Source organism: Anolis carolinensis, chromosome 4 (genome assembly GCF_035594765.1).
Source record: "Anolis carolinensis isolate JA03-04 chromosome 4, rAnoCar3.1.pri, whole genome shotgun sequence".
Lineage (NCBI taxonomy): Eukaryota > Metazoa > Chordata > Lepidosauria > Squamata > Dactyloidae > Anolis > Anolis carolinensis.
This window is the reverse complement of record NC_085844.1, coordinates 120,869,299-120,897,289: the sequence shown is the minus strand read 5'-3', so window position 1 is coordinate 120,897,289 and position 27,991 is coordinate 120,869,299. Positions and strand designations below refer to the sequence as shown.

Below are 27,991 nucleotides of genomic sequence, written 5' to 3'. Positions count from 1 at the left end.
TCTTGCTCTGGTTCAGTCAGGGAGTAGAGGTGTCCTCGCGGGATCGGGGCCCCCTCCACCAAGTCAATGGCACAGTCGTAGGGTCTATGTGGGGGTAGTTTCTCGGCTTCCTTTTCATTGAAAACGTCCCAGAAGTCTGAATATTTCTTGGGCAAGGTGATGATGGGCTCAGCGTCTGTGGCATGGCAGACCTTGGCTACTAGACAATGGTTTTGGCAATACCTTGAAGCAAACTGTAGTTCTCTGTTGGTCCAGGAGATGCTTGGGTCGTGGAGTGTCAGTCATGGAATTCCCAAAATCACAGGGAAGTGGGGCACCTCGGTAACGAAGAAGGAAATCTCTTCCATGTGTTCCCTTATCCACATTCTGGTGGGTTCAGTCCATTGGCTTACTGGGCCCGTCTTTAGGGGACGACCATCTATAGCCTGCACCACTCGGGCATTCTTGAAATCATGATATTGTAATCCCAGAGAGTCGGCATATTCTCTATCGATGAAATTGTTTGTTGCTCCTGAGTCTATCATGGCATGGATCATGACGGGTTCCTTTTTCGCTGACCACAACGTGACCACTAGGAGAAATAGGACCCCCGTCTGCGGCTCTTGAGTGGGGTTTTTGACCGGGTTGGCGAGCCTCTCTACGCCCGGTCGTTGACTTCCCCCGCCGGCTTGGCCCCAGCCGCCTCGGCCGTCTCCGTCTCCACGGAGGACGCCGCTGCCAGGCGGGCGGCGGGCTTTCTTTTGGCTGGGCATGCTCTGGCGAGGTGGCCCCCATTACCGCAGTACCAACACAAATTCAAACGTTGGCGGCGGGCCTTTTCGGCAACATCCAATCTGGGGCGCACATTGCCCAACTGCATCGGTTCTTCCTCGCTTCCCATGGGGTTTGGGGCTGGCGGTGGAGATTTCCATACTGGTCGCGGCTGAATGCTGGTGGAAGCGGGGGGTCTCACCCCGGCTCTTCCACTCTGACCTCGGAGCCACTGTTTTTTGTTGGCAAGCAGGACTTCAGCTCGTAGACAATGATTAATAAGTCTCTCAAGAGTCTCTGGAGGATCCACCTTAGAAATTTCTTCCTGCATCTCGAAGTTAAGGCCCTCACAAAACTGCCCTCTAAGGGCGATATCGTTCCAACCGGTGTTCTGAGCCAGCACCCGGAACTCGGCTATGTACCGGGACAACGGCCTGTCCCCTTGAAGGAGTCGCTGGAGTTTATGGCCGGCCGCCTCCTCGTTGTCCTCGATTCCCCAGGTCCTCCTAAGGTGGTTCGAGAACCCTTGCGCGGAGCTTAGGTGCGTGGAACCCGCATCATACAGCGCCGTCGCCCAATTGGCAGCAGGCCCATCTAGGAGACTGTAAATCCACGCCACTTTGACATCTTCGTGGGGAAATTCAGCTTGGCGGGCTTCTATGTACGCCTGGCACTGGCGACGGAAAACATGAACCTTGGAGGCTTCTCCAGAAATTTGGTTGGAAGCGCTAGGGCAGGGAGGCGCGCTCCACGTTCCTTCAAGCCCAGAATTTCACCCTCCTGTGTTCGGAGAGTATCTCGGATCCTGTCGAATTCTTCCTTGGAAATGGTGTAGCTGAGTGGTTGGTCTTCTGCCCCGGTTCCTGTAGACATTCTGGTCTTAGGTTAATTGGTGCTTAGGGTGGCGGAGTCAAACTGTCAGGACCCTGGCTGCAGAGCACCAATAACCATGCGCAGAGACCAGAATCTATCTAATATCTTTATTAAGAAAATATATAAAGTCAATAAAAACAAGTGTAGAATATAGTTCAGAAGTAGACCCTTCAGGAAAGGTCAAATATAGTCCAGGAAAATAATGTCCAATATGTGATATTAAAGTCCAAAGTTATAATCCAATAACCGAAACACACACTTTGCCAAGCAAAGTGTGGGGAGAAGACAAGGTCCTTAAGTCCATAGAAACTTGGCAAATAGGCTGGAAGCAAACTTGATACTTGGCTAGAACAAGATTCGAAACAAGACAACAAGAGCAAAAACAAGGTCCGTGGTAAACGCGGGACAAGGCAAGGCTGGAAACTTGATCCGGGAAACAGGGAACTGGAGTACGAAGTCTACACACGATCTCACTCCTCCAGCTGACGAATTGACTCCGCAAGGATTTCTTTGCGGGCAAACACCTATATAGGATCTTGTTTTCCCGCCAAGGAACACTTTCCCTGGGGAACAAGAAACGAAACCCATACTGTGTCCAGATGCATGACTCCTTAAAGTTTCCCAAGGGAAACAGACTTAATCAGCTAATTGTCTGGCAGCTATCCTGGCGCTCCTGCGAGTCGCCTCCCGAGCGCTTCTATCTTGATTATAATAATCCCGGCGAGAAAATGGGGGAGATTTCTGCTCAAGGCTTGTTTGGCTGACTTCTCGTGGCCAAACATCTTGCAGGTGCAAGGGCTCCAATTCTGGCTGAAACGGTGGAAAACCCAAGTTTTCCTCTTCATCTGCCACAATAGTACTAGGAACGGGACTACATGGCCCATGAGTCATCACAGGGTCATGGCTTCTGTGGTTGAATCTGTCCAGCTAGAATATAATCTTCCTCTTCTACTCTTCTACTTTAGAAGGTATCTTCTAATTTACCTAGTATTATTTTTGTTTCTAGTGAGTCATCTCTTTTCATGATATGGCCAAAGTACAACAGCCTCAGTTTAATCAATTTGGCTTCTAGGGAGAGTTCAAGCTCAATTTGCTTGAATACCCATTTGTTTGTCTTTTTAACAATCTGTGGTACAGTAGAGTCTCGTTTATCTGTCATAAATGGGCCGGCAGAACATTGGATAAGTGAAAATGTTGGATAATAAGGAGGGATTAAGGAAAAGCCTATTAAACATCAAACTAAATTATGGTTTTACAAATTAAGCATCAAAACATCATGTTTTACAAAAAATCGATAGAAAAAGCAGTTCAATACACGGTAACGTTATGTAGTAATTACTGTATTTACAAATTTAGCACCAAAACATCGCAATGTATTGAAAACATTAACTACAAAAATATTGACTACTAAAAGGCAGACTGCGTTGGATAATACAGAACACTGGATAAGCAAAGGTTGGATAAGCGAGACTCTAATGCATCTGCAGAATTTCTCTCCAGCATCACATTTCAAATTATTTGATTTTCTTTCTATCAGCCTTCTTTACTATCCAGCTATCGCAATCAGACATACACATGGAAATACAATGGCATGGGTAATTGTCTGTGTGTGTGTGTGTGTGTGTGTGTGTGTGTGTCTTTCTCTCTCTGTTTATGTATACCATTATTAAATCTCAGGGCCTGACCCTGAGTCTTCAGATTTTATGAGTCACATCCAGGCAGGAGTCAAGTGTGCCCCAGCAAAGTTTTTTCCCCTTAATTTCCAAACAGAAATACATATCTATGTGTGTGTGTGTGTGTGTTTGAATGGCAGGCTTTGAACAACAGTGGTTGATACTTTATTAAACAACACTTAACAGCATCACTAGCAATTGCTTTTGGGTGTCAGGTTTTGGTGTGGAAACCTCAGGACTGGACATTCTTGAACTAGCAAACCAACAAGCATGGAAATCACACTGTATTCCCAATGTTGTTTGAGTACATCTCTCAGCATAAGCCAGAATATCCAAGGGTGAGTAATGATGAGAGTTACAGTTCAATAACATCTGGGTTTCATCACTGACATATGGGAGTATTCTCCTGTTATTTTGATAGGTGGCTATGTGAGGGATAGGCAAAGGAAGCAATGGTTTGCCTAATACGTGGATTATATAGGCTGGGAAATATCAAATGTATCCCACACATACACCACAAAAAAGATATAGATTTTCCAATGTAGATGAATACCGAGAGCTTTGAAATAATTCTAATTTTTTTGTGTCAAGAGTGACTTGAGAAACTGCAAGTCACTTCTGGTGTGAGAGAATTGGCCGTCTCCAAGGACGTTCCCAGGAGACACCTGGATGTTTGATGTTTTACCTTCCTTGTGGGAGGCTTCTCTCATGTCCCCACATTGGGAACTGGAGCTGACAGAGGGAGCTCACCCACTCTCCCTGGATACGAACCACCGACCTGTCGGTCGGCAATCCTGCAGGCACAAATTTAACCAAATTTCTAATGACAGAGAATGACTCTAATGAGAAATGAAATCTATCTCACCATTGTAAGACAGACAACAACAAGATAAAAGGTGTTATTGCTTAGCCAGCTGTCCAGGGGCTAACAGCAAGTGCAAACATTTCGCTGAAACGACATTCCAAAAATCTCCCAAGAGACAAAAAATTGGACACGGGGATTTGTCAGGGACAGGCATGCCTGAAACATGTTTGTTTAATATCTCACACAAACAAAAGGTCAACCATGGCAATGTCCAAAGTCCTTGACCTTGGGGCTGCTACTCTGTTCTTCAGTAGTGATTTGAGATGTATTATTCCTCCACTACATGTTGTTACTGTTGTGTGTTTTTCACATCTTTTCTGATTTAGGGCAAACACTAATGTGACCATATCATGGGGCTTTCTGAGGATAAGAGTATGTGACTTGTCCAACATCACTCAGTGGGTTTTCATGGCTAAGCAGATTCAAACTCTGGTCTCCAGAGTCATAGTCCAATACCTAAATCACTATAATACGCTGGATCATGCTGACTATTAATGAAATCGTTAATTCTAAACTGTAAGTGCTTAATAGTATTATTTTACTTTATTATAGATATACACCCAGACAGATACAAGGTTCAAAGTGTGGAAAATCCTCCCGTGCAACCTTTCATTCATTTATCTGAGAGTGAAACCCCACTGAATTCTCTGGCACTTACTTCTGAGAGAACATTTTAAAAAATTACCCTGTCAGTTCTTTATACATTAAAACGCATTTTCTTCTAAACTTGGTAAACAAATATCCAAACATCTATGTTAATTCTGGCACTGAAAACAGACAAAATTGTTTTTGGGGAAGTGTCTCTAACCCACAGTTTGGGGGGGGGGGGTGAGGTTGAACATCCCTAGCTCAGTGTAAACAAAACAGGGTTTCATTCAAATTTCTTTCAAAAGATGCCTTGTTGGTGCCAAATAAAACAGCCATATTTTTACAAGGAATCCGGATATCAGAATGCAAAGAGGACATGGGCAGCAAGTCTGCAGAGACATTAGTCACTTCTTGGATTTGAAGAACGGAGACAGCTTCAGCCAGGATTGAATAACCTACTGTGTCACAAACGATCTGTCTCATCCTCATCCCATTACACTTCCATGATCAAAATAACATAATTAATTGAAAAACACAACTATGCATAGAAAGTCCTTCACTCCTGTTCTTTTTCACCGCCCTTCTACTACAACACTGACAGCTTTCCCAACAGTTTCCAAAGCCTGTTTTGCATTCAGATATGAAGTACATGCTGCCATTGTATTGTTCAGAAACCTGAGAAATCTTGCAGCCGCACCAGTTTGAGCTGAATCAAAGTGGCTTTGAAACCTGTTTACATGCCAATCCAAAAAGAGGTAAAAAGCCTATTCTACAGGAAAACTCAGCAGAAAGGTCAGAAAGGCTGTTGTATACATTTACCTTATGGACGTAGTTCCTTCTCAGTGGTCAAAGGTTCACAGCAGGAATGTGTTTTTGTGGAGGGACACACCCTTGTTATTGGAAGAAATATTATTTCCATGTTGTCAAACACTCTCTCTCATTTAAAAAATCCATCCTCTGGCTTTTAAATGCAATGACGTTTTTAAAGAGCTGCCAATTGTCAGAGGTAGGAATCACGGCATAAATGAAGCTTGGAAAAGTTACTTTTTAGGACTACTGCTCCCTAAATCCCCCAGCCAGCAGGCTGCCTATGATAAATTAATAAGTGTGCCAAATAAATATGGTCAACAAAACTCCCTAAGCAACCTAATAAGGAAGTTTCAGTTGTATGGATAAGAGCTAGGATTTGACCTGCTCCCTTTTCACATTCCTAATAAACAAGGTGGGGTACAGTGTAGTGTATGAGTAAACTTACTTGTAAGATTGCGTACTAGTATCATAGAATCATAGAGTTGGAAGAGACCTCATGGGCCATCCAGTCCAACCCCTTACCAAGAAGCAGGAAAACTGCATTCAAAATACCCCCGGCAGATGGCCAAACAGCCTCTGCTTAAAAGCCTCCAAAGAAGGGGCCTCCACCACAGTCTGGGGCAGAGAGTTCCACTGCTAAACAGCTCTCACAGTGAGGAAGTTCTTCCTAATGTTCAGGTGGAATTTCCTTTCCTGTAGTCTAAAGCCACTGTTTCGCGTCCCAGGCTTCAAAGCAGCAGAAAACAAGCTTGCTCCCTCCTCCCTATGACTTCTCCTCACATCATGTCTCCTCTCAGCCTTCTCTTCTGCAGGCTAAACATGTCCTGTTCCCTAAGTCGCTCCTCATAGGGCTCTTTCTCCAGACCCTTGATCATTTTAGTTGCCCTCCTCTGGATGCTTTCCAGCTTGTCAACATCTCCCTTCAATTGCAGTGCCCAGAATTGAACACTGTATTCCAGTATTCCAAGGCAGAATAGAGAGATAGCATGACTTCCCTGGATCTATACTCCTATTTATGCAGGCAAAATACTATTGGCTTTTTTAGCCGCCACATCAATGGCTAAGTGTTTTAATTCCTTTTAATTTTATTACTTAATCATATTTTCTTCATTCTTCACTGTATGCACTTTATGGCCCAGTCATTTTATGTGTTTTTATGTTTTTATTCAATCTATGTTTTATTGATTTGTTTTATTGATTTGTTTTACTTGATGTGTTTTTACTATGTCTGTTATTTTTGGGCTCGGCCCCGTATGAGCCAACCTGAGTGCCTTCGAGGCGATGGTGGCAGGGTATAAAAATAAAGTAGTAGTAGTAGTAGTAGTAGTAGTAGTAGTAGTTGTTGTTGTTATTATTATTATTATTATTATTATTATTATTATTATCACTATCATCATCTTTTGTGTGATATGTATTTTTTAGCTTTACCTGTTTTACATTTTGCAAGCCTCCTAGCAAAAGGCGAGATGTAAATAAATCATTGACTTCACTGAAACAAAAATGCAAAAGACTGCGGCACGTGATATAATACATAGGATTTGCTGATGTCCATCCTGGTTGACTTTGTGCATAGTTTGAAAATGATCTAGCACTGACCTTGGCCATTGGGAACTATTCGATTTGCCAGTCCAAACTGATACGCTTCTTGTGCACTAACAGGCCGCCCAGTGAGAATGAGATCCATTGCTCGTGACAGACCAATGAGCTTTGGTAGCCTCACAGTGCCACCATCTATTAATGGAACACCTAAAAAGATAAAACAGTACATTTGAAGCAAACTTGAATTTCAGTGTCACCAGCACTTTACCTAGACTGAGAAAAACATTGCAGCATAAGCTTTTGTAGATGTCGCAGATGCATAGATGCAGGAGGGAATCACTATACTCACAAGTTTTACATTTCTATGGCTATTCATACAGTCTCCTCATGAAAGTTCTTTCTTAGGCACTACTCACCACATACACGTGAGGAAGTTACTTATCCTATAGACGTATATGTCTAGACATTTTAGTAAAAAAAAATCAGCCCATAAAACCTGACTCTTATGAAGGAAGGAACTATCCTCTTATCTGAGTAGAGTGATGAAATGCAAGAGCTCAGTTCATCCTGGGAACCGAAAAAAAGCACTAATAAAACACACACTCTCCATTATAGTGCCACTTTGGGCTTTTTATTGCCTGTGCAAAGAAATACCAGCTGGTCCCCCAAAGAGGCATGGATGCTTTCCCTATCTTGCAGACTAACCCTCAATGTATCCATGGGTCATAATCCATAATTTTGCCCCTAAAACCTTCTCTCAACTTGGAGGCTGACTTACACAGGAATATATATGGTCGTCTATAAAGGCTTATGCCACCAACTTTGTTCTCTCAGTCTCAAAAATGCTACAGAATCCCTTTACATTACGATATTCTAGACTAACAAGGCTATGTTTTAAATTTTACCTAGGTATAATAACCAAAGCTGAAATCAAAATGCTGATTTTTTAAAAGAAATAAATCATAAAACATACCAAAACGCCTGCAGAAAACTCCAAAAACAGCACTTTCTTCCACAACACGTAGATCAGCCAAGAGAGACAGCTCCAGTCCACCAGCCACAGCATACCCACTCACTGCAGCAATCACTGGCTTAGAAAAAGTCATCCTAGAAGGACCCTACATATTTGGAATGCATGCTGATAAATATTGATGCTTTGAATACACATAGTTGGAACCCATTGTCCTAATGAAATGGGTCACTTTAGCTAAAATTACTATACTTGTGCACACTCTCTATTTGTTCCCAAAAGTTAAAGGTCCAAGGCAGAGCAATCACTGTTTGAAATCTTATTGGAGGAAAGATAACACTATGTGACATGATTTTTGTTCCTGGATTATAAATGGCATTTCGTAATTGGTTCTATCATAAGAACATGGAAAAGGTTTATTAGACTGCAAAACTTTGTTTTTGTGGGACATCCTGAATCACATTTTGCTATAGTTTTTCAATGAGTATCTCACAGAGTCCCAACCAATTCAACACAGCTTGTGGCAGCCAGAAAAATGAAGTTTCTAGAGCAATGGTTCTCAAATCTATGAGTCCCCAGATGTTTTGGCCTTCAGCTCCCAGAAACCATAACAGCTGGTAAACTGGTTGGGATTTGTTTGCAGTTTTAGGCCAAAATACCTGGGGACCCACAGGTTGAGAACCACTGTTCTAGAGTATAACAACTACTTTCAAAGTAAGTACCACACACTTTCAAACCAGGAACAGAAATTTTCAAATTATGTTACATAGAGTAATTTATTACAATGCAGTCAGAGACATGTCTGTTCACATGTAAGTCCCAGAATTTGATCAAATTTGTTCCCAAATATATCCATAGGAAATTTCAAGGGCATTTTTTCATTATTTTATTTAGATGTGTGCAAATAGAGGATAAAAAGAGGCAACAAGCAAAGACAAGGACCTGCTGCTTTGCATTACAAACCTAAGACACTATCTGATCTATCCAAGATTAGTTAAGGGGAAAATGAATTCAGTATACCTTTTAATGGGAATGTATCATTTTGGATTTTCATACTAAGAGCCAAAATGAAGTGTAAGCATCTTATGAAATTCACACCTCTCCAAATTTTGCAGTTAATAGATACCTGGAAGTATTTAATGGGTATAATGCACAGTGAAAGCAATGTTTAAAATGTGGTCCATTAGAAAAAATGTGTACATGTTATGTGTATGTTAGCAAAATGTGTGTTAAAACTTTAACAATGTGTTGTCGAAGGCTTTCATGGCCGGAATCACAGGGCTGTTGTGTGTTTTCCGGGCTGTATGGCCATGTTCCAGAAGTATCCAAAATTTAACACATAACATATAAAGATGCACACATAAAAAGGAATATATAGAACATTTTAATGTCAACTTTAAAAAAAATCTCAAACTTCAAAACAAACTAAAGTTAGGATTGGAAAAATGAAAAACTGGGAAAAAGTAAAATTGGCAGATTACCCTAAATATTATTGGTAGACCCAGTCAATCAACTGCTGAATGTTAACATTAATCTAAATGCTGTTGGTGCAATAGGTCTACTCTGGTTAGGATTAGGAACTGGATTTTGGGTACCCATCCCTCTCCAAGGCTGCTCAACTTCTGATTGTTCTATTTACATTGCTTTTCAGTTTTCCATATCCTCATTTATGAGCCTGTTTGGGCCTACATTTGCACTGATGCTTGATTTTTTCCAATTCACAATAATCTATACAGTCACCGCTCCATATTCACAGATTCTACATCCATGGATACAATCAGCCAAGGCTCAAAAATGTTTTTTTAAAAAAACATTCTGCAAAGCAAACTTTGATTTTGCCATTATATATAAAGGACACTATTTTACTACATTTTTGTATATAATGGGACTCGAGTATCCACACATTTTGGTAGCCATGGGGGATTCTGGAATCAAATCCGAGCAGATACCATGGACCGACTGTACATAGATACTGTATTTATTTGACTATGTTTTTTAAACATATTCTCACAATATAGGTGTTTAAAATTTTATTTTATTATAAAGGGAGTTTGTAGATGGAATTTTTATTTTGAACCGTGTTTTTGAGACAAGAAGTGGATTGCAAAATCCAGAGAAGCACAGAGCCCAAAGGACAGCCAAAGGATTAGGGAAAGGATAATCATGTTCCAATTCATACATTAGTAAGTCTTGGAGATTCAGATTCCATAAAGACTTAATACTTTAAACATCTCCATAAGCTTTTCTCTTCAGTTCAGAATACAACTCAGAAAGCAGAATGAGCATATAATTAAAATTAAAAATGGAATAGCTTTTGGTTCATCTCAAAGTACTAAAAATGAGGTCACAGTCTCACAGTACAAAACTCTGTTGCAGCATTTCCCATGAGCTTTCTACATTTTAGCAAATATATTGCTTTTTTCTGTTTATATACTTTTTCTTTTCCCACAAATCAAGATTCAAGGTGGTTTATATCATAAAAATCATCATGCTCCCATTTTTCCTCTCTCCCTCTTAACTTTGTTACTGTTCTGTGCCTTCAAGTCATTTTTGACTCTCAGTAGCTCTAAGGCAAAACTAACAAAACTATTACGCAAAGCTTTCAAATATTCTTCAAGGGTGGCCCCAATGGAGAGCATTACAGTAATTCAAGTGGGATTTAACTAAAATGTGTATCATTGTGACCAAACCAATCATTTCCAAGAAAAGGGGCAGCAGATGCACTACATGACTATACAAATGCCCTCTTGCCCACACGTTTCTCACTCCTGGTTCAGAACTTTGAAGAGCATCACTAATACCTTGAGTTCAAAGCCACGAGTCGGAGTGAGCTCCTGACTGTCAACCCTAGCTTCTGCCAACCTAGCAGTTCGAAAGCATGCAATGCAAGTAGATCAATAGGTACCACCTTGACAGGAAGGTAAAAGGGCGCCCATACAGAAATACTGGCAAAAAGATCAGAGATGTCTACAGACAGCAGGGTCCTTGGCATGTAAAACGGAACAAGAGCACCTCTCCATGGCAGGAAGTTGAGCAGTGCCTCCAGACACCAGAGATGAAAAGGGGAAGGCCTTTACTTTATCTGTGTATTGTATGTCGTGCGTTGTGTTAAAGGGCATTGAATGTTTGCCTATATGTGTACTATATGTGCAAATATAGTGTATTATAGTATTATTATTGTCCCCAGCAACCAATTGGTTATGAGTCCAGGAAATGAATAATATGATCTTGTAAGGAAGCATCCATTAACATTCTTGATGTTTTCTGTATCAATTACCATTTCCAAAGACTATTCAAATACAGGAATATAATATAATTCACAATAATCAGTATAGGTGTAACTAAGAAATATATCACTATGCTGAATTATCCATGACCAATTATCTAGATATCTCCCAGTACACTGTGATCTAGTTTCTTTACACCTTAATAGAAAATACAGAGGACAATACAAATAATTGCAAGGGTTACTTCAAATCAGAATATAACTTTTAATTGGGAAGTTAAGCCCATTTGATTTTAGTTTCTCTTGGAGAAATGACAATTTCATTGTTTTTTCCTCTCTCCTTCCATTTAGTTGAAACGTGTTACTGATTTCCATAGTGAAGCACAGCATGGCCACAGAACTGGACTTCAGTTTCACAGCATTATTGGGATTTCCCTCCAGTCTATTTCCCAGAACATACCATGGGACCAGGACCTTTGGTGACATCTTGTTCCAATTTGACTGAGCTTGGGTTGTCAGCCAGCTCTTTCAAATCATAACCAGCACAGAAATTTCCTCCTGCAAAACACCAGAAGGAACGGGTGATGGGAAAGTTAGCAGATGGGAAAATAAAAAGTGTGGGTGTCCATTCTACCCCACCCATTTTTTTTGTTCTGTTTTGGTTAAGAAATGAACCGTCCTTTAAAAGGAGGGCATTTTCTTTTATTCAGAAACATGTGTTCCATTTGGCAGACATGAACTGAGAATTTCTGGTCTAGAAAGGACAGCTAATCACTAAATGGAATTTTTCTTTATCCATCAAGGGAACACAACTTATTGTTAGGTCCAATGCAGTCCTCTGAGTATGAGTTTCCAATACATGTGGCTGAACACTATTTGAAACCAGGGTACTGTACACTTTTGTGATCCGACAAGACTGCCTCAGCTTGGCCAAACAAGACAATTCTTTATGTCCTTATCTTACCACTCAAGAACATACAATGTCCTAAATTCAGGGTAGAAATCCTGTGGCCATCTGATATACCTGTCGGACTGAAGTTCCAGCAGTCTTAGGCTGTATAGTTACCTGTGGAATGCTAAGAGTTGCTGTCAAACAAGATTTGAAAGGCTGTATGATTCCCACCTCTGGCTAAACCAGGCATGGGCAAACTTCGGCCCTCCAGGTGTTTTGGACTTCAATTCCCACAATTCCTAACAGCCGGTAAACTGGCTGGGATTTCTGGGAGTTGAACTCCTAAAAACCTGGAGAGATAAAGTTTGCCCATGCTTGGGCTAAACTCAATTATTAGTCTAAATGAGAACCACTGAATCAATGGCTTATTGACATTATGTTCAACAGGTCTCTTCTAGTTGGAATTAACAGTTGGACTTAGGCCAATACTTTCTTCACTTTTAATGTTTATAAGTCCATAGTAAAAACACTATGTCATGCTTGCATAAGCTCTTGCCAGTGCAAGCTGCTGGATCTCAGCAAGCCACAAGCATATTACAGAATTTGGATACTGATGCACAACAACCTCGAGTCTCCTGTGACATATCATCTACTGATCAGAAAAAGCCTAACCACTTTCAGGAAAAAAAATAGCATTCTCGCTATACAAAACCATCTTCCACAATCAGCACTTCTCCATCTGTTGTTTGACATCTCCCATCAATCACCACGTTGTAAATTAACTCATATGGAGAGTGCACGTCTGGAGAAGGTTGGTGTAGACTAGCCATGTTGGGTAGAAGATTACAAGTTATGTTCTAGTCTGATCCACTATGTGACATCTTATTTATGCTTCCCACTTCTTGACTATCAACATAGCAAAAAAACTTCCCACAAACTGACATATAATTGCTATTAGCATGCAATACCTGCATTTCCAAGGCTTTAAGTCTGTATTTGCTACAGATCCATTTTCTCCTTGTCAACTCTTACTCTACTCTATTATATGGCAGTGTGGACTCAGTTCAAAGCAGATATTGTAGGTTATCTGCCATGATATTCTGGGTTATAAGGCTGTGTAAAAGGACTCTAAGTTATTACATTTCATCCCACTGATCTCTTTGGTCTGGGGCTGCCAAATTTTCAATGATATGAGCTTTCATTCCAGTGGTTCTCAACCTGTGAGTTCCCAGATGTTTTGGCCTTCAACTCTCAAAATCCTAACAGCTGGTAAACTGGCTGGGATTTCTGGGTTGTAGGCCAAAACACCTGGGAACCCACAGGTTGAAAACCACTATTTCAGCCTGTCTCAATTCTCTCCCTTTTTTATTGTCCATGTGAGGTATCCATCCACAAGACCTATAAAGAAGCTGTTAGGTGGTACAATAGTCCAGAGCTCAGGAAGTTAAAATGAACTCTTGAATTTCTGATTACTCCCCCATCCCCCCACCCCAAAGGAAACTTGCAATCTCCTTCCATAGTATTATCTTTTAAAGGTTAGCAAACATGTCGCTCTTCGGGTACAGTGTTCCCTCACTTATCATGGGGGTTAGGTTCCAGGACCACTCGCAATAAGTGAAAATCCACGAAGTAGGGATGCTATATATTTATATATATTTATACATTATTTTAGTAGTTATACACTATTTTAAGTCTTTATCAACCGATCTGTGTTGATAAATCGCCTCCTTCTCTTCCCATTGCCACTTGGGCTCCTTTTCTCTCCCTTCAGCTTCTCCTTTCTCCCTTCCTTAGGCTGTAAATTGCAATTTTTATTATTTATAGTATTCTTTTAGAGTTTATTGAAAAACCGCGAAACAGTGAACCGCAAAGTAGTGAGGGAACACTTTATTTCCTTGGCTTTTTACAAATGGGTCATTTCATCCAAGGACACCCCACTCACCAAAGGGCCTGAAAAAAATCTTATTGTCACTGTGTAACAACTTTATTTTCTATTCTGGAAGCCGCACTACATTGTTCCAGAAATGCTCTTTCCTGCACAGTTGGATCGAGTGTGGACACTCCATCCATCACAGTTTTTCGGCCAATGAAAATCTTATGCCTCAAAATGACAATAAAGCATTAGTGTGTCTACAAAGAATGAATAAATGTGGACGTTTGCCACTCATGACTTTGTTCCCAGTGCCTCATTGTTCCCAGTGCCTCACTCCTTAGGCAATCTTAAGGAAGCAAGAAGGAACAAATTACACATTAATTGGACTCGGCCGGCCAATTTCATGGCATTAGGTTTTCAATCTTCAATGTAACAATGAGACACCAAAAGCTGTGGGTGTGGAGAAAGATGCAACTGGTTCATTCCATTTCAGAATGTCATTGTAATAGTTTCAAAAATAAAATCCTATGGAAGGCACACTGGAGGTCTGCTTTTTTTTAATCAAAAAAAGTATTTTTTCAATTTAAAAAACCGTTTTAACCACCTCCAAGAATTTATTGCAAACAATTCCAAAAACCAGCCTGCATGTCCTCTGTGTCAACCCTTATCACCAAGCCATCTTTCCTTCTTCTTCCATTGCAGAAGGAGCTAATTCAGGACTCTTCTTGTGCGGCTGAGGAATCATTACTTTTGTGTGCATTGGAAGAAGAAGAAAGAACTGCTGTTGACTGTGCCACCACGATGAAAACCAAAGCGCTGGTGCCCACAGTGTTTACTTTAACATCGAGCTCTGCAACTGTACGGAAATCAACTCACTGACTCTCCCAGAGCCTGAAAGGCCACAAAACAGGCATCACCCAGATATGTCTTTAACAGATGGGACCCCTATTCTAGAGTCATGGCCCAATGCTATAATTTTCGCAATCAAATCACAGTTCTATAAATAATCTTATGTATACATATCTTTTGCAGAGGGTGGGAAGGAAGAACAAAGATTTAAAATATAAATACAGATTTTTAAAAAAGGTTTCCGACTATAATCTCTACTTGTTCCCCTCAGAAAAGTAAGGCATCTGTTTTTCATTTCAACTGAATCCAGTTTTCCTCTATCAGTGAAATAAACATAGTAATTACAGGACAAACTAGTTAAGACTGAAAATCTATTTGCAGGCAGGGTCAGAGGAAGGAAAAGAAATCCAGGTCTGCTTTGATTTCCCCCCAGAAAATACATTATACTGTCACGTTAAATTGCTGAAACTTTGTAATTTTTACATGTTGCCTGGTCTCTCTTATCACTAGAGTCAATTTTCTAATGGCTGAGCCAAATTGTTTTCCCATTTTAGCTTTCTGGTTAAAAGCAGTTTTCCAAGAGACTAGAAATGTTCCATTTCCACTCTCAATAATATCTCCACCCATCCAATTTTTCTATGCCTGATTATAGCCACTGTACTTTCTGTTTTGTGTGTGTGTCAGGAGTGACTTGAGAAACTGCACATCGCTTTGGGTGTGAGAGAATTGGCTGTCTGCAAGGATGTTGCCCAGGGGAAGCCCGGATGTTTTTATATTTTTACCATCCTTGTGAGAGGGCTCCCTCATGTCCCTGCATGGAGCTGGAGCTGATAGAGGGAGCTCATCTGTGCTCTTCCTGGGTTAGATTCGAACTGGGAACCTTCAGGTCAGCATCCCAGCCTTCACGTCAGCAGTCCCACTGCACCACTGGGGGCTCTGACTTTCTGCTGCTATAACATTTCAATTCCCCTTCTTGGATAAAGGATTCTTATTAATGATGTAAACCCATTCACCAAGGAGATGGACAGGAGGTGAGAGCAATCACATGTGGGCTAGACCTTTGTCCTTTCTGGCTTATTAAAAAGTCCAGAAGAAGACTGGTGGAATGGTAGAGGAAGTGGTTAATGCACTGCTAGAATAAGGAAGGGTTCCAACATACCTAAATGAGGCTCCTGTAAGAAAATTGTTAGAGCCCACTGCATTTGACAGAAAACACCCAGTTTCCATCATATGTTTTCTGGATAAAGTATTTGAGCCTGTGGTGATCTCTCAGCTTCAACGGATTAGATGAATTATCTAGATCCATTTCATTCTGGCTTCAGGTCTGGCTATGGGGCAGAGATAGCTTTAGTCACCCTGGTAGATGACCTTTGCTGGGAACAGAACTGGAGCTCCTGGGTGCTACCTAGACTGCCATATAGTGCATTAACTGCATTATATGAGTCTGCACTAGCTATATGGCAATGGAGATGAGGTCTTGGAAGCCTTATATGGTTTGGGGCCAGGTTACGTACAGGATCTCCTTCTTCCATATAATCCACCCCATAAACGTAGGTCCTCTGGAGGATCCTTACTCCAATGAGCCAGAAGCTGATTGACAATCAACACCCAGAGGACCTTTTAATTGGTCCGAGTCATGACAGCAGAACCCTAAGACCAGGGGTCCCCAAACTAAGGCCCGGGGGCCACATGCGGCCCATCCAAGCCATTTATCCGGCCCTCCTCCTCCTTCACCTGGTACATGCCTTCCAAAGTTTTGCTTATTTATAATGGCATTTTTATTATTATTTAATTAATTATTAATTATTAAGGGGTGCTTTACTAGTGTTTTTGGTGCACAAAGGCAGAAGGGGGTTGGACTAAATAGCACAAGGGGGCTCTTCCAACTCTGTTGTTGTTGTTGTTGGTACAAAGACATAGTATAACACAGGAAATGAGATCTATATGCTGGATTTCGAATCACAAAATCACAAGTCGAATGCTTCCAAGCATTTATTATTATTATTATCAACAACATTGAGGCTGGGTGGCCATCTGTCAGGGGTGCTTTGTTTGTGCTTTTGGTGCACAAAGGCAGAAGAGGTTGAACTAAATGGCCCAAGGGGTCTCTTCCAACCCCCTTTATTATTTTGATGATGATTATGATGATAATTAACATTGAGGCTGTATTTGTTCCCATTTTGTTTTTCTTCTTCAAAATAAGATATGTGCAGTGTGCATATGAATTTGTTCATAGTTTTTTTAAAAAAAACTATAGTCCAGCCCCCCAACGGTTTGAGAGACCGTGAACTGGCCCCCCGTTTAAAAAGTTTGGGGACCCCTGCCTAAGACTGTGGAACAACCTGTCAGGAGAGACTTGACAGGTAAATGAGCTGTTCGAATTTAAAACACATCTGATGACATATCTCTTCTAACAGCCTACCAGTCAGTTTTAACAATTACTTTTAAACTCACTTCTTTTGTTTACTATGTTTTAATCTTTGTTCTGTGTATTTTCATATACGTATTTTGTAGAAATATTTTTAATATGTCTATTTTATATAATGTTTATGATTATGTGTTTTTAGCTATGTTGTAACCCACCTCAAGCCACGAGAAGAGGCGGGTAAGAAATAAAATTAAAATTAATAATAATAATAAAACTTTATTTCTAGACCACCCTCTCTATTATTACTATTACTATTATTATTATTTCAATACCATCAACCATGGTAACTCACTGAAATGGATCGTGGAGATACTGTTTTACAGTGATACTACTCTTTTCTTGGCTATAGAACTCCTTTCTCCCTGGCGAGATTAGATCAGCCCCCCCTCCCTCCTGTCCTTTAGAAAGATGATAAATCCCTGGCTGTGGGACCAAGCCTTTGGGGAAGTGCAATGAGGCAATAATAGGAAACCTACTCCGCTGACCACAGCCAGCATGGTGTCCTGAGTTGGTTTAAACAGTTAATTTTAATGTTTTAATGTTTTTAATGTTTGTGTATATATATAATCATTTTATTTCCCAGCATGGAATGCTTGCCGTATATATGTTGTACTCCACCCTGAGTCCCCTTTGGGGTGAGAAGGGCAGAATATAAATGTTTTAAATGAATAAATAAATAAATTTTCTGGAGGGGATATCTCAGAAGGCAGCACCAAAGGATTCTTGTTTGACTCTTTGCATCTTGTCCCCCAGTGTGCTCTGGGGTCCTGTTTTGTGCTCTGTGTTGTTTAATATACACATAACACAACTGGGAGAGTAAGTGTTCACCTCTATTGTTCCTTTTTGCTTAACTCTAAAGAACCAGTGTCTGTCACCAGAAACAGAATGGATGAGACTGAACACAGTTTAATCCAAACAAGACAAAGAATCTTAATTCAGACAAGACATAGGAGCTCCTTTTCAGATGAAAGACACTTCAGGGAATATGAGTTTATGGGCAAATACTTTACTGGTAGTTTTTTTTAAATGTACATCAGGAGAAATCTTGTTGCAGTTGACAGTTGCAAGCTGAATATACAGGGGTCTCACCCAATCCATGAAGCACTGCTACTGTCAGGGAACGGTCCTCTTCAAATGACTTGAAAGCCTGTACAAGCAACTTTGCAGTTTCCTGGTCCACTGCATTCCTGATTTCTGGCCTGTTAATGCCAATTGCCATGATGGTCCCATGGATTTCAGTAATTACGTTCTTTTTACCTGAAATAACAAAATAAATAAAGCTGCAACCTTGATGGGAAATTCCTTAAAACTAGACAGGCATTCTTATATATTTACAGAGGTAATAATAATCCATAGTTAGTTAAAGGATCACTGAAGGGGTTTATGCATTGTTAAGTTTTATTATCTTTTAATCAAATTTAAGGTTTTTAATATTTGATTATTATAACTTCATCAATTGTTTAACTTGTAATTTAACTTGTACATTCTTTTAATTTGTATATTTATACTATTGCTAGTTGCCTTGAGTCTCAAAAATGAAAGGTAGGATATGATGATGATGATGATGATGATGATGATGATGATAACAACAACACTATGTAACGCGATTTTTGTTCCTGGGTTACAAGAATCATTTCCTAATTGGTTCTATCATAAAAACATGGAAAACATTTATTAAACTTTTTGCAGAACATTCTGCAGCATATTTTGCTATAATTTTTCAATAAATATCTCATAGAATCTTAATCACTTCAACACAGTTTATGTCAGCCACAAAAACAAAGCTTCTGAAGTATAACAACTACTGTCAAAATAAGTACGGCACAATTAAACAGGAAATAACACGCTCAAACCAGGAACAGAAAAAAATCAAATTTTGCTACATAGTGTAATAATATGTTAGCAATAATGTGTTCAGGTAAAGAGTTACAGTACAGGTAAAGGTTTTCCCCTGACATCTAGTTGTGTCCGACTCTTGGGTTTGATGCTCATCTCCATTTCTAAGCCAAAGAGCCAGCGTTGTCTGTAGATGCCTCCAAGGTCATGTGGGCAGCATGACTGCATGGAGCACCATTACCTACCTTCCCACATCTGCATGTTTTCAAACTACTAGGTTGACAGAAGCTGGGGCTAACAGCAGGAGCTCACCCTGCTCCCCAGATTCAAACCGCCGATCTTTTGGTCAGAAAGTTCAGCAACTCAGCGGTTTAATCCACTGCACCACCAGGGGCTCCAAAGAGATATACTGAAGTACATTTACTCAGAACTTGGAAGTAACACGTTGCAAATAAATACATTTCCTTGTAGGATGTTACTTTTCCTGCCTAATAAAAGTATAATAATGTTTAATTTGCAAACCAATGTAATGAGGCATTGTTTTGTAATAATGGACATTTATTTGTCATTTTATCAATGTCCTTTTCAAGACAAAATATTTCAAGGGATATGTTGACAATTTTAACAAACTTTACCATTCTTTTTAATGACTCACTCCAGAAAAAGAAACAAAAAGTAGCACATAACAAGTAGGAAGAAAATGTAATTCTCTAAAAAGAGTAGCAAGGAAATCAGAGAACAGGATAGCAGTAATGTAGCCTTTTTAAAAGTGACATCCAAGCTCGAATTTTACCACATCTTCAGAAACTTTGCTAAATGCATGGGCCAGATTAAGTTTGTTTGAGTCTGACCATTTTCACTCATTAAACAAGAAAAGAAGAAAGGATGAAAGAGCAAGCCACACAAAAGGAAGAATTGGTCAATGCTGGACACAAAGAGAAAAATTAAAACACTTCATAGTGATTAATAGTAATGAACAGATGTTTTAATGGGCTATGGTACAGTTCACTAATTTGCCAGAAAGCATCTTGTGCATGTGTCTTCAAGCTGCCTGTCTATTTATGGAGACCACATGCTTCTCATAGTGTTTTCTTAGGCAAGGAACCTGCTTAGCTTTAAATAATGTTCTGAAACACTCAGATTCGCATTGCAGTATGCCAGAGGAGAGAGACTTTTAATGATAATTCCCAGAATCTGAATCGGAGTCCTCTTCGCACTATGTTCCATTCAAGGTCAAAAGGCTTGTTTTTGGTTTTTGTTTTTGCAAAAAAAAAAAAAATCCAAAACTCCCCCTCCCCATATTAATTCCAAAATGAGTCTTATGAGATATAAAGGGGACTTCTACCATGACTGGAGTCTCCTTACCATAGGGTTGAAAAAACATTGTAGAATTATGCAAACATTTGTTGCTCTGAAATACCCCAAAAAGCTTCTAGAGTCCCAGGAAGTCCCCAAAACACGACAAGCATGCCACTGATGCCCCCTAGGACAGGGATGGTGAACCTTTTTAGGACCAAGTGCCCAAACCAAGGGGAGGGGGCACTCAGGGGGTGGCAAGTGAGGAAGGAGCGGGGGGGGGGGAGCAAGTTGGGCAGATGAGCGAGGAAGTGGGAGTGGGAAACAACTCGCGCCAGGAAAGAAAGCATTGCGTATCCCTTCTGGAATACATGTCATAGTTTCACCACCATGGCCCTAGGGTATGGCTTCTTAAATGCCTTTCACCTACAACTCATTTCCACCTGAGAAATTTTTATATCATCCCTGGTATTTACAATTAGGTATAAAAATCATGAATTTACTGATAACAAATCAGCATTTGCAAGACTCGCTAAACAGGCTGATTTTGCATTTTGTGGAGTACAGCTGAAGCATTTTCTGCAGAGTCCACTATAAACATTGCATGTTGTTACTAACAGATTTGAGTAAATGCATTCAGAAAGCTTTTATGGTTGCCAAATGTTTTGCGACCCCAACACTGAACTGAGAAGAACCCATTTGGGGTTGGGATCTGCAGTTTAAGAAGCAGTGTCCCATAGGGTGTTTGGGGACATTTATTTTATTTTATTTTACTGTGAGCAAAGCATATTAGAATTTACCTGATTCAAGATATACCTTAAAAGAAAAAGTTTTTTTCTGATTTTATTTTACTTTCATTCCTTATGCTTTCTGGCCCTAGGAGTTTGTACAGATTGTTTTTCCAGAAGTTTATTTTGTACAATCCTGCAAAATAACAATGGATTCTAACCTTAATGGTTACATGTATTGTGTGATACATTCCATTTTGACTCAAAGGACTATTTACATAAGTCTTCTTATATACATGCTTTTTAAAAATTAACATTTAACATTTTTGATAATGAGTTTGTATAGATCACTGATTCTACACATGAAGAAACACTCCTAGGGTGGAATATATTTGCCCAAGGTCACCATATGGCTTCCTGTAGCTGAGGATAACTCTGGTCCCTGAGTCCTAGTCCAATGCTCAAACCATTATATTGTGCTGCTTCATAATAATAACCACAATAGTGACAGCCAACTTATTACCAACAGTGCTACAAGTCTGTCCCCCCCCCCCCCCCCCAACACACACACACACACACAGACACACTTACAAGTACAATCTTAACTTAGTACCATGGTTTACTCAAGAAGAAAGCCACTAGAATAAGAATGGGGAACCTTTGGCTGTCTTCAGGTTTTGGACTACAATGCCCCTATGCCCAAGGTCTGGTTGGGTTCCTTGATGCGACTTATATCCAAATACATCTCAAGCACCTTCCACACAATTGAATAAAATCCCACATTATCAGCTTTGAAGTGGGTTATATGGCAGTGTGAACACAGATATCCCAGTTCAAAGCAGATATTGTGGGATTTTCTGCCTTAATATTCTGGATTACATGGCTGTGTGGAATGGCCCTCAGGGCCCAAAAGGTTCTCCACCACCTCTGCCTTACCAGTTGTTGGGAAAGTCTGCTGCTGAATTCTTCTGCCTTCCCCTCCATTTTCCACTTGCACAGTGAACTGGGCTCTTGGCAGTCTCCCATTTATAAGGGGTGCATCTATAATGGTAGAATAGTTTGACACCAATTCAACTCCCAGGGCTCAATGCCATAGATTCATGGGAGTTGTACTTTTACAAGGTCTTTAGCCTTGTAAAAGAGTGCCTCGCCAATATTACAGTGACCACAATTCCATAGCAATGAGCCATGGCGAAGTGGTGCCGAACAGTGCAGCAGTGTCAAACCAATTGTGATCCTCCGGGCATTTTGGACTTCGGCTCCTACAATTCCTAACTGCTGGCCAAGCTAGCTGGGACTGAAGTCTAAGACCCCTTCTACGCTGCCATATAATCTAGATTATTAAAGCAGATAATCCACATTATCTGCTTTGAACTGGATTATATGTATCTATCTAGGTAAAGGTAAAGGTTTCCCCTGACGTTAAGTCCAGTCATGTCTGACTCTGGGAGTTGGTGCTCATCTCCATTTCTAAACCAAAGAGCCGGCTTTATAATAATAATAATAATAATAACTTTATTTTTATACCCCGCCCCATCTCCCCGAAGGGACTCGGGGCGGCTTACATGGGGCCTTGCCCGATAAAACAATCAAATATCAAAACACAGCAATAAAACAGTTATACAATAAAAACATCAATTACAGTAAAAACAATCATTAAAATCAACATAAAACATACAATATTAACACTGGAGACTAATTCATAGAACCCAGGCAACGTGCAACATGTGCCGAAATGGGCCGAAATGGGGAAGGTAATTTCACAGTTAAAATGGACAAAGTGCAATATAGCATTGGCAACACCTCAAGAATGGGGCTATTATAAAATGGGCAGATCGATCAGTCCAACACCAGATTAAGCATCAAAGGCCTTTTGAAAGAGCCAGGTTTTTAAGCTCCTACGGAAGGAGAGGAGGGTGGGGGCCTGCCTGATCTCTCTAGGGAGCAAGTTCCAAAGCCGGGGGGCCACGACGGATAAGGCCCTCTCTCTCGTCCCCACCAACCGCGACTGCGAGGGTGGTGGGAGCGAGAGGAGGGCCTCCCCCGACGAGCGAAGAGAACGTGCGGGTTCGTAGGGGGAGATGCGGTCTCTAAGGTAGGTGGGCCCCAAACCGTTTAGGGCTTTGTAGGTGATAACCTGCACCTTGAATTGGGCCCGGAAAGTAAACGGCAGCCAGTGGAGCTCCTTAAACAGAGGCGTTGAACGTGCCCTGTAATTCGCTCCAGTTAGAAGCCTGGCTGCCGATCGCTGTACTAGTTGTAATTTCCGGGCCGTCTTCAAAGGCAGCCCCACGTAGAGCGCATTCCAATAGTCCAGTCTAGAGGTAACTAAGGCATGGACCACCATGGTCAGATCAGACTTCTCGAGGTATGGTTGCAGCTGGCGCACAAGTTTTAGTTGTGCAAAGGCCCTCCCGGCCACGGCCGACACCTGATCCTCAAGCGTCAGCCCCGAATCCAGGAGGACCCCCAAGCTGCGGACCTGCGCCTTCAGGGGGAGTGCGACCCCGTCAAGCACAGGTTGCCACCCAATACCCCGATCGGCCGCACGACTGACCTGGAGGACCTCTGTCTTGTCAGGATTAAGTCTCAGTTTGTTCACCCTCATCCAGGCCAACACAGCGGCCAGACACTGGTCCAGAATCTGAGGGGCTTCCTTGGATTTAGGTGGAAAAGAGTAGTAGAGTTGGGTGTCATCCGCGTAGAGATGGCACCGTACTCCAAAACTCCGGATGACCTCTCCCAGCGGTTTCATGTAGATGTTAAAAAGCATGGGGGACAAAATAGAACCTTGCGGGACCCCACAGGTCAATGGCCAGGGGTCCGAGCAGGTGTCCCCCAGCTTCACCAACTGGGAACGACCCTCCAGAAAGGACTGGAGCCACTGGAGTGCAGTACCCCCAAGGCCCATCCCAGAGAGCCGCCCCAGAAGGATACCATGGTCGATGGTATCGAAAGCCGCTGAGATGTCCAAGAGAACCAGCAGGGTCACACTCCCCCTGTCCAGCTCCCTGCGGAGGTCATCCACCAAGGCGACCAAAGCCGTCTCGGTACTGAACCCAGGCCTGAAGCCAGACTGCGATTGTTCCAGAAAATCCGTATCTTCCAAGGATCCCTGGAGCTGAGAGGCAACCACCTGCTCCAAGACCTTGCCCAAGAATGGTAGGTTAGAGATTGGCCTGTAGTTACACGGATTGGTCGGATCCAATGAGGCCTTCTTCAGAATAGGCCTTACCACTGCTTGTTTTAGGCTAGATGGAAATTTGCCCTGCCCCAAAGAGGCATTAATTATTGCCACAAACCAATCAACTAACCCACCACTGGCCTGTTTTAAAAGCCAAGATGGGCAGGGATCTAGGGCACAGGTAGTCGCCCTCACCGCTCCAAGAATCTTGTCCACATCATCAGGTTGCACAAACTGAAACGAATCCCACAAGATCGAACAGACAGATGCCTCGGTTACCTCACCTGGCAATGCATCAAGACTGGCGTCCAAGTCGGAACGAATCTGAGTGACTTTGTCTGCAAAATGGTGAGCGAACTCGCTACACCGAGTTGCCGAGGAGTCAGGTGCCCCCCCACCCCATCCCCAACGAAGTGTTCATTATCTGCTTTGGTGCTCCCGTTTCAAAATCCATATTCTTATCTTTTCCCTGTCCATGTTGTTCACCAGACAGATCTCCTCGTCCCTCAGCTTCCCCATTGTCTAGTATTTCATCCTTGCTACCCTTATATTGTCCAATCTCTCCCTCTCCGATCATATCTGAGGGCCAACTGATCTCCGTTGAGTTATGTCCAATGATATTAATTCCCTCCCCAGGGGTATCATGCTGAGGAAAGTTATTTGCCATCAACGAGAATCCTTTAAGAAGAAGATCTACTTTCTCGTTCAAGGTTACTAGCTGAGAGAGGACTAGGCTAAAAGACCTTCCCATCAGCTGGCACAATTCAGACATTTCATGGTTTCCATAAATGTCAGTCATTTCTAGGGAATTGCGTGATAACCTAGTCCTAGTAAACCTATAAAATAGCAATAACACTAACCAACAAGTATTAATGGCCCAGAATCAATTAAAAACAGTATAATTACTAAAAACAACATAAATTTAACAGGGGAGGAAGAGAACAGAAAAGGGGAGAAAAATAACAACGCCAACGTCAGTTCCTCTGCCTTCTTCTTCCTCCAGATGGCCTCTTCTGCAGCACAACAGCAGGCTTCTCAGCCTAGCTTCCTTCCTAGGAAGTGCCGAGTCACACCCAGATGGAAAGGGCCTGGGGCTGCAGTCTACTCACAAGAGTAGACTGCAGCCCCAGGCCCTTTCCATCTGGGTGTGACTCGGCACTTCCTAGGAAGGAAGCTACATCTATAAAGCCTGAGTCCACAAGGCCCTGGTAGGGCTGAGAAGCCTGCTGTTGTGCTGCAGAAGAGGCCAGAAACATCTCCAGCCAGCCTGCCTGTTGCTGCCTCTGGGAAGCAGGCTTCTCAGCCCTACCAGGGCCTTGTGGACTCAGGCTTTATAGATGTAGCTTCCTTCCTAGGAAGTGCCGAGTCACACCCAGATGGAAAGGGCCTGGGGCTGCAGTCTACTCACAAGGAGTCCCAGAGGCAGCAACAGGCAGGCTGGCTGGAGATGTTTCTGGCCTCTTCTGCAGCACAACAACAGGTTTCTCAGCCCTCAGCTTTGTCCGTAGACACCTCCAAGGTCATGTGGGCAGCATGACTGCATGGAGCGCCGCTACCTTTCCGCTAGATCTTCCATTGATCTACTTACATTTGCAAGTTTTCGAACTGCTAGGTTGGCAGAAGCTGGAGCTGACAGTGGGTGCTCACTCTGCTCCCCAGAATCAAACCTATGACCTTTCAGTCTGCAAGTTCAGCAGCTCAGCGGTTTAACACAGTGTGCCACCTGGAGCTCCACCTACACTGTCATATAGTTCAGTTCAAAGCAGATAATCTGGATTTTATAGGGCAGTGTAGAAGGGGCCTAAAAGACCTGGAGAACCAGAGCTTGGGAACCACTAGTGGAGATGCCATAAATCGAAGTTGACTTGATGGCAAATTCTGTAATCAAGGCGATTAATTACAACATTCACGCTTGCCTCCAACAGACAAGAGTTTTCTCCCACTCTTGACCTTCCAGATATATAAACTTCCCTTGCTTAGTTTCCAATATATCTCCCACCCTCTGAGGATGCCTGCCATAGATATGGGCGACACGTCAGAAGAGAATGCTTCTGGAACATGGCCATACAGCCCCGAAAACTCACAACAGCCCAACTCTGTAATACAGTAGAGTCTCACTTATCCAAGACTCGCTTCTTGATTATCCAACACATTTTTGTAGTCAATGTTTTCAATATATCATGATATTTTGGTCCTAAATTTGTAAATACAGTCATTACTACATAGCATTACTGCGTATTGAACTACTTTTTCTTTCAAATTTGTTTTCTAACATGATTTTTGGTGCTTAATTTGTAAAACCATAACCTAATTTGATGTTTAATAGGCTTTTCCTTAATCCCTCCTTATTACCCAACATATTCGCTTATCCAACGTTCTGCCGGCCCGTTTATGTTGGATAAGTGAGACTCTACTGTAACTTCTCCTACTTGTCCTGTAGTACAGGCGCGCGGCCTGCAGGTGTCGCTGAAGGACAGCTAAAGATCACTGCAGAGCCATCCACGCTCCGAAGGAGGAAGAGTAAGTTCCTTCATGTTTGTTTGTTTGTTTCTTTGCCTGAACGACAACCGAGGCCTCTGTCTCCATACGACACCCCTTTGCCGGTCAGGGAAGACACCGGAGCTACAAACAAACCTTTGGGTGGCTCTCCAGAACTGGAAGAAGCTGAGCGCGTCTGCATGGCGGCGGGCGATGGCCTCCAAGGGCGGCTGAGGAAAAGCTCTCCACTCACAAAACGGGAAGCCTTCTCCAACAACAAGCGGCTGCACATCACAAACGCCAGAAAACACGAGGATTCCCGCCCAAAAGAAGAAAATCCCAGTCTTGAAACCGCACTCGTGTCGTCTTGCATAAACTTTTGCCTCCCACTACTGCCCCCTCCAGGTTTGTGCTATCCTTGCCACAAAGTAAAATCTAGAGCAGGGGTCCTCAAACTTTTTTAAGCCGATGGCCGGTCCACAATCCTTCTGACTGTTGAGGGGCCGGATTATCATTTGAAAAAAAATACAAATTCCGATGCACACTGCATATGTCTTATTTGTAGTGCAAAAACAACAACAACAACAACAATGAAAGAACAATAAAATATTTAAAAATAAAAACAATTTTAACCAACATACATTTATCAGGATTTCAATGGGAAGTATGGTCCTTCTTCTGGCCAATGAGATAGTCAAGTTAATTAGGGTGGTGGTGGTGGTGGTTGTTGTTGTTGTTGTTGTGTGCCTTCAAATCATTTCAGACTTTGGGCGAGCCTAAGTCTAAAATTTATTTATTTATTTATTATTTACTGCATTTATTTACTACATTTGTATCACACCCTTCTCACCCCAAAGAGGACTCAGAGTGGCTTACAAATTATATGTACATACAATATATTATATTATTAGCATAGCACAATATTAGCATTATATATTACTATATTGAACTATACCACTATACTGTAATATTATTAGTAATATTATATGTAATATAGAATATATAATTAATATTATTATATGGTATTATTATTAGTGTTATATTGTATTACATTATAATATTATTATCAATATTATATGTATATACAATATATTATATTATAAAACTGAGGGCGGGGCCAGGTAAATGACCTC

General features: G+C 41.6%; 1 protein-coding gene across 2 annotated transcripts in view; it reads right to left on the bottom strand.

Annotated features, from left to right (window-relative positions):
- Positions 1–27,281, bottom strand: part of LOC134292357 (enoyl-CoA hydratase EchA19-like) — a 35,417-nt gene extending 8,136 nt beyond the window's left edge. Inside the window, exons 1-6 of one of the 2 annotated variants that reach the window (XM_062977708.1) lie at positions 27,015–27,281; positions 18,426–18,593; positions 11,755–11,852; positions 8,072–8,216; positions 7,156–7,305; positions 1,716–5,639 (exon numbers count right to left, since the gene is read on the bottom strand). In XM_062977708.1, coding sequence (XP_062833778.1) covers positions 5,596–5,639; positions 7,156–7,305; positions 8,072–8,216; positions 11,755–11,852; positions 18,426–18,593; positions 27,015–27,231 — 822 coding nt within the window. In that variant the 5' untranslated portion in view covers positions 27,232–27,281 and the 3' untranslated portion in view covers positions 1,716–5,595. Of the gene's footprint in view, positions 1–1,715; positions 5,640–7,155; positions 7,306–8,071; positions 8,217–11,754; positions 11,853–18,425; positions 18,594–27,014 lie in introns of those variants that run through there. The other variant, XM_062977707.1, reaches the window with a different exon arrangement.
- Positions 27,282–27,991: the final 710 nt, after the last annotated feature.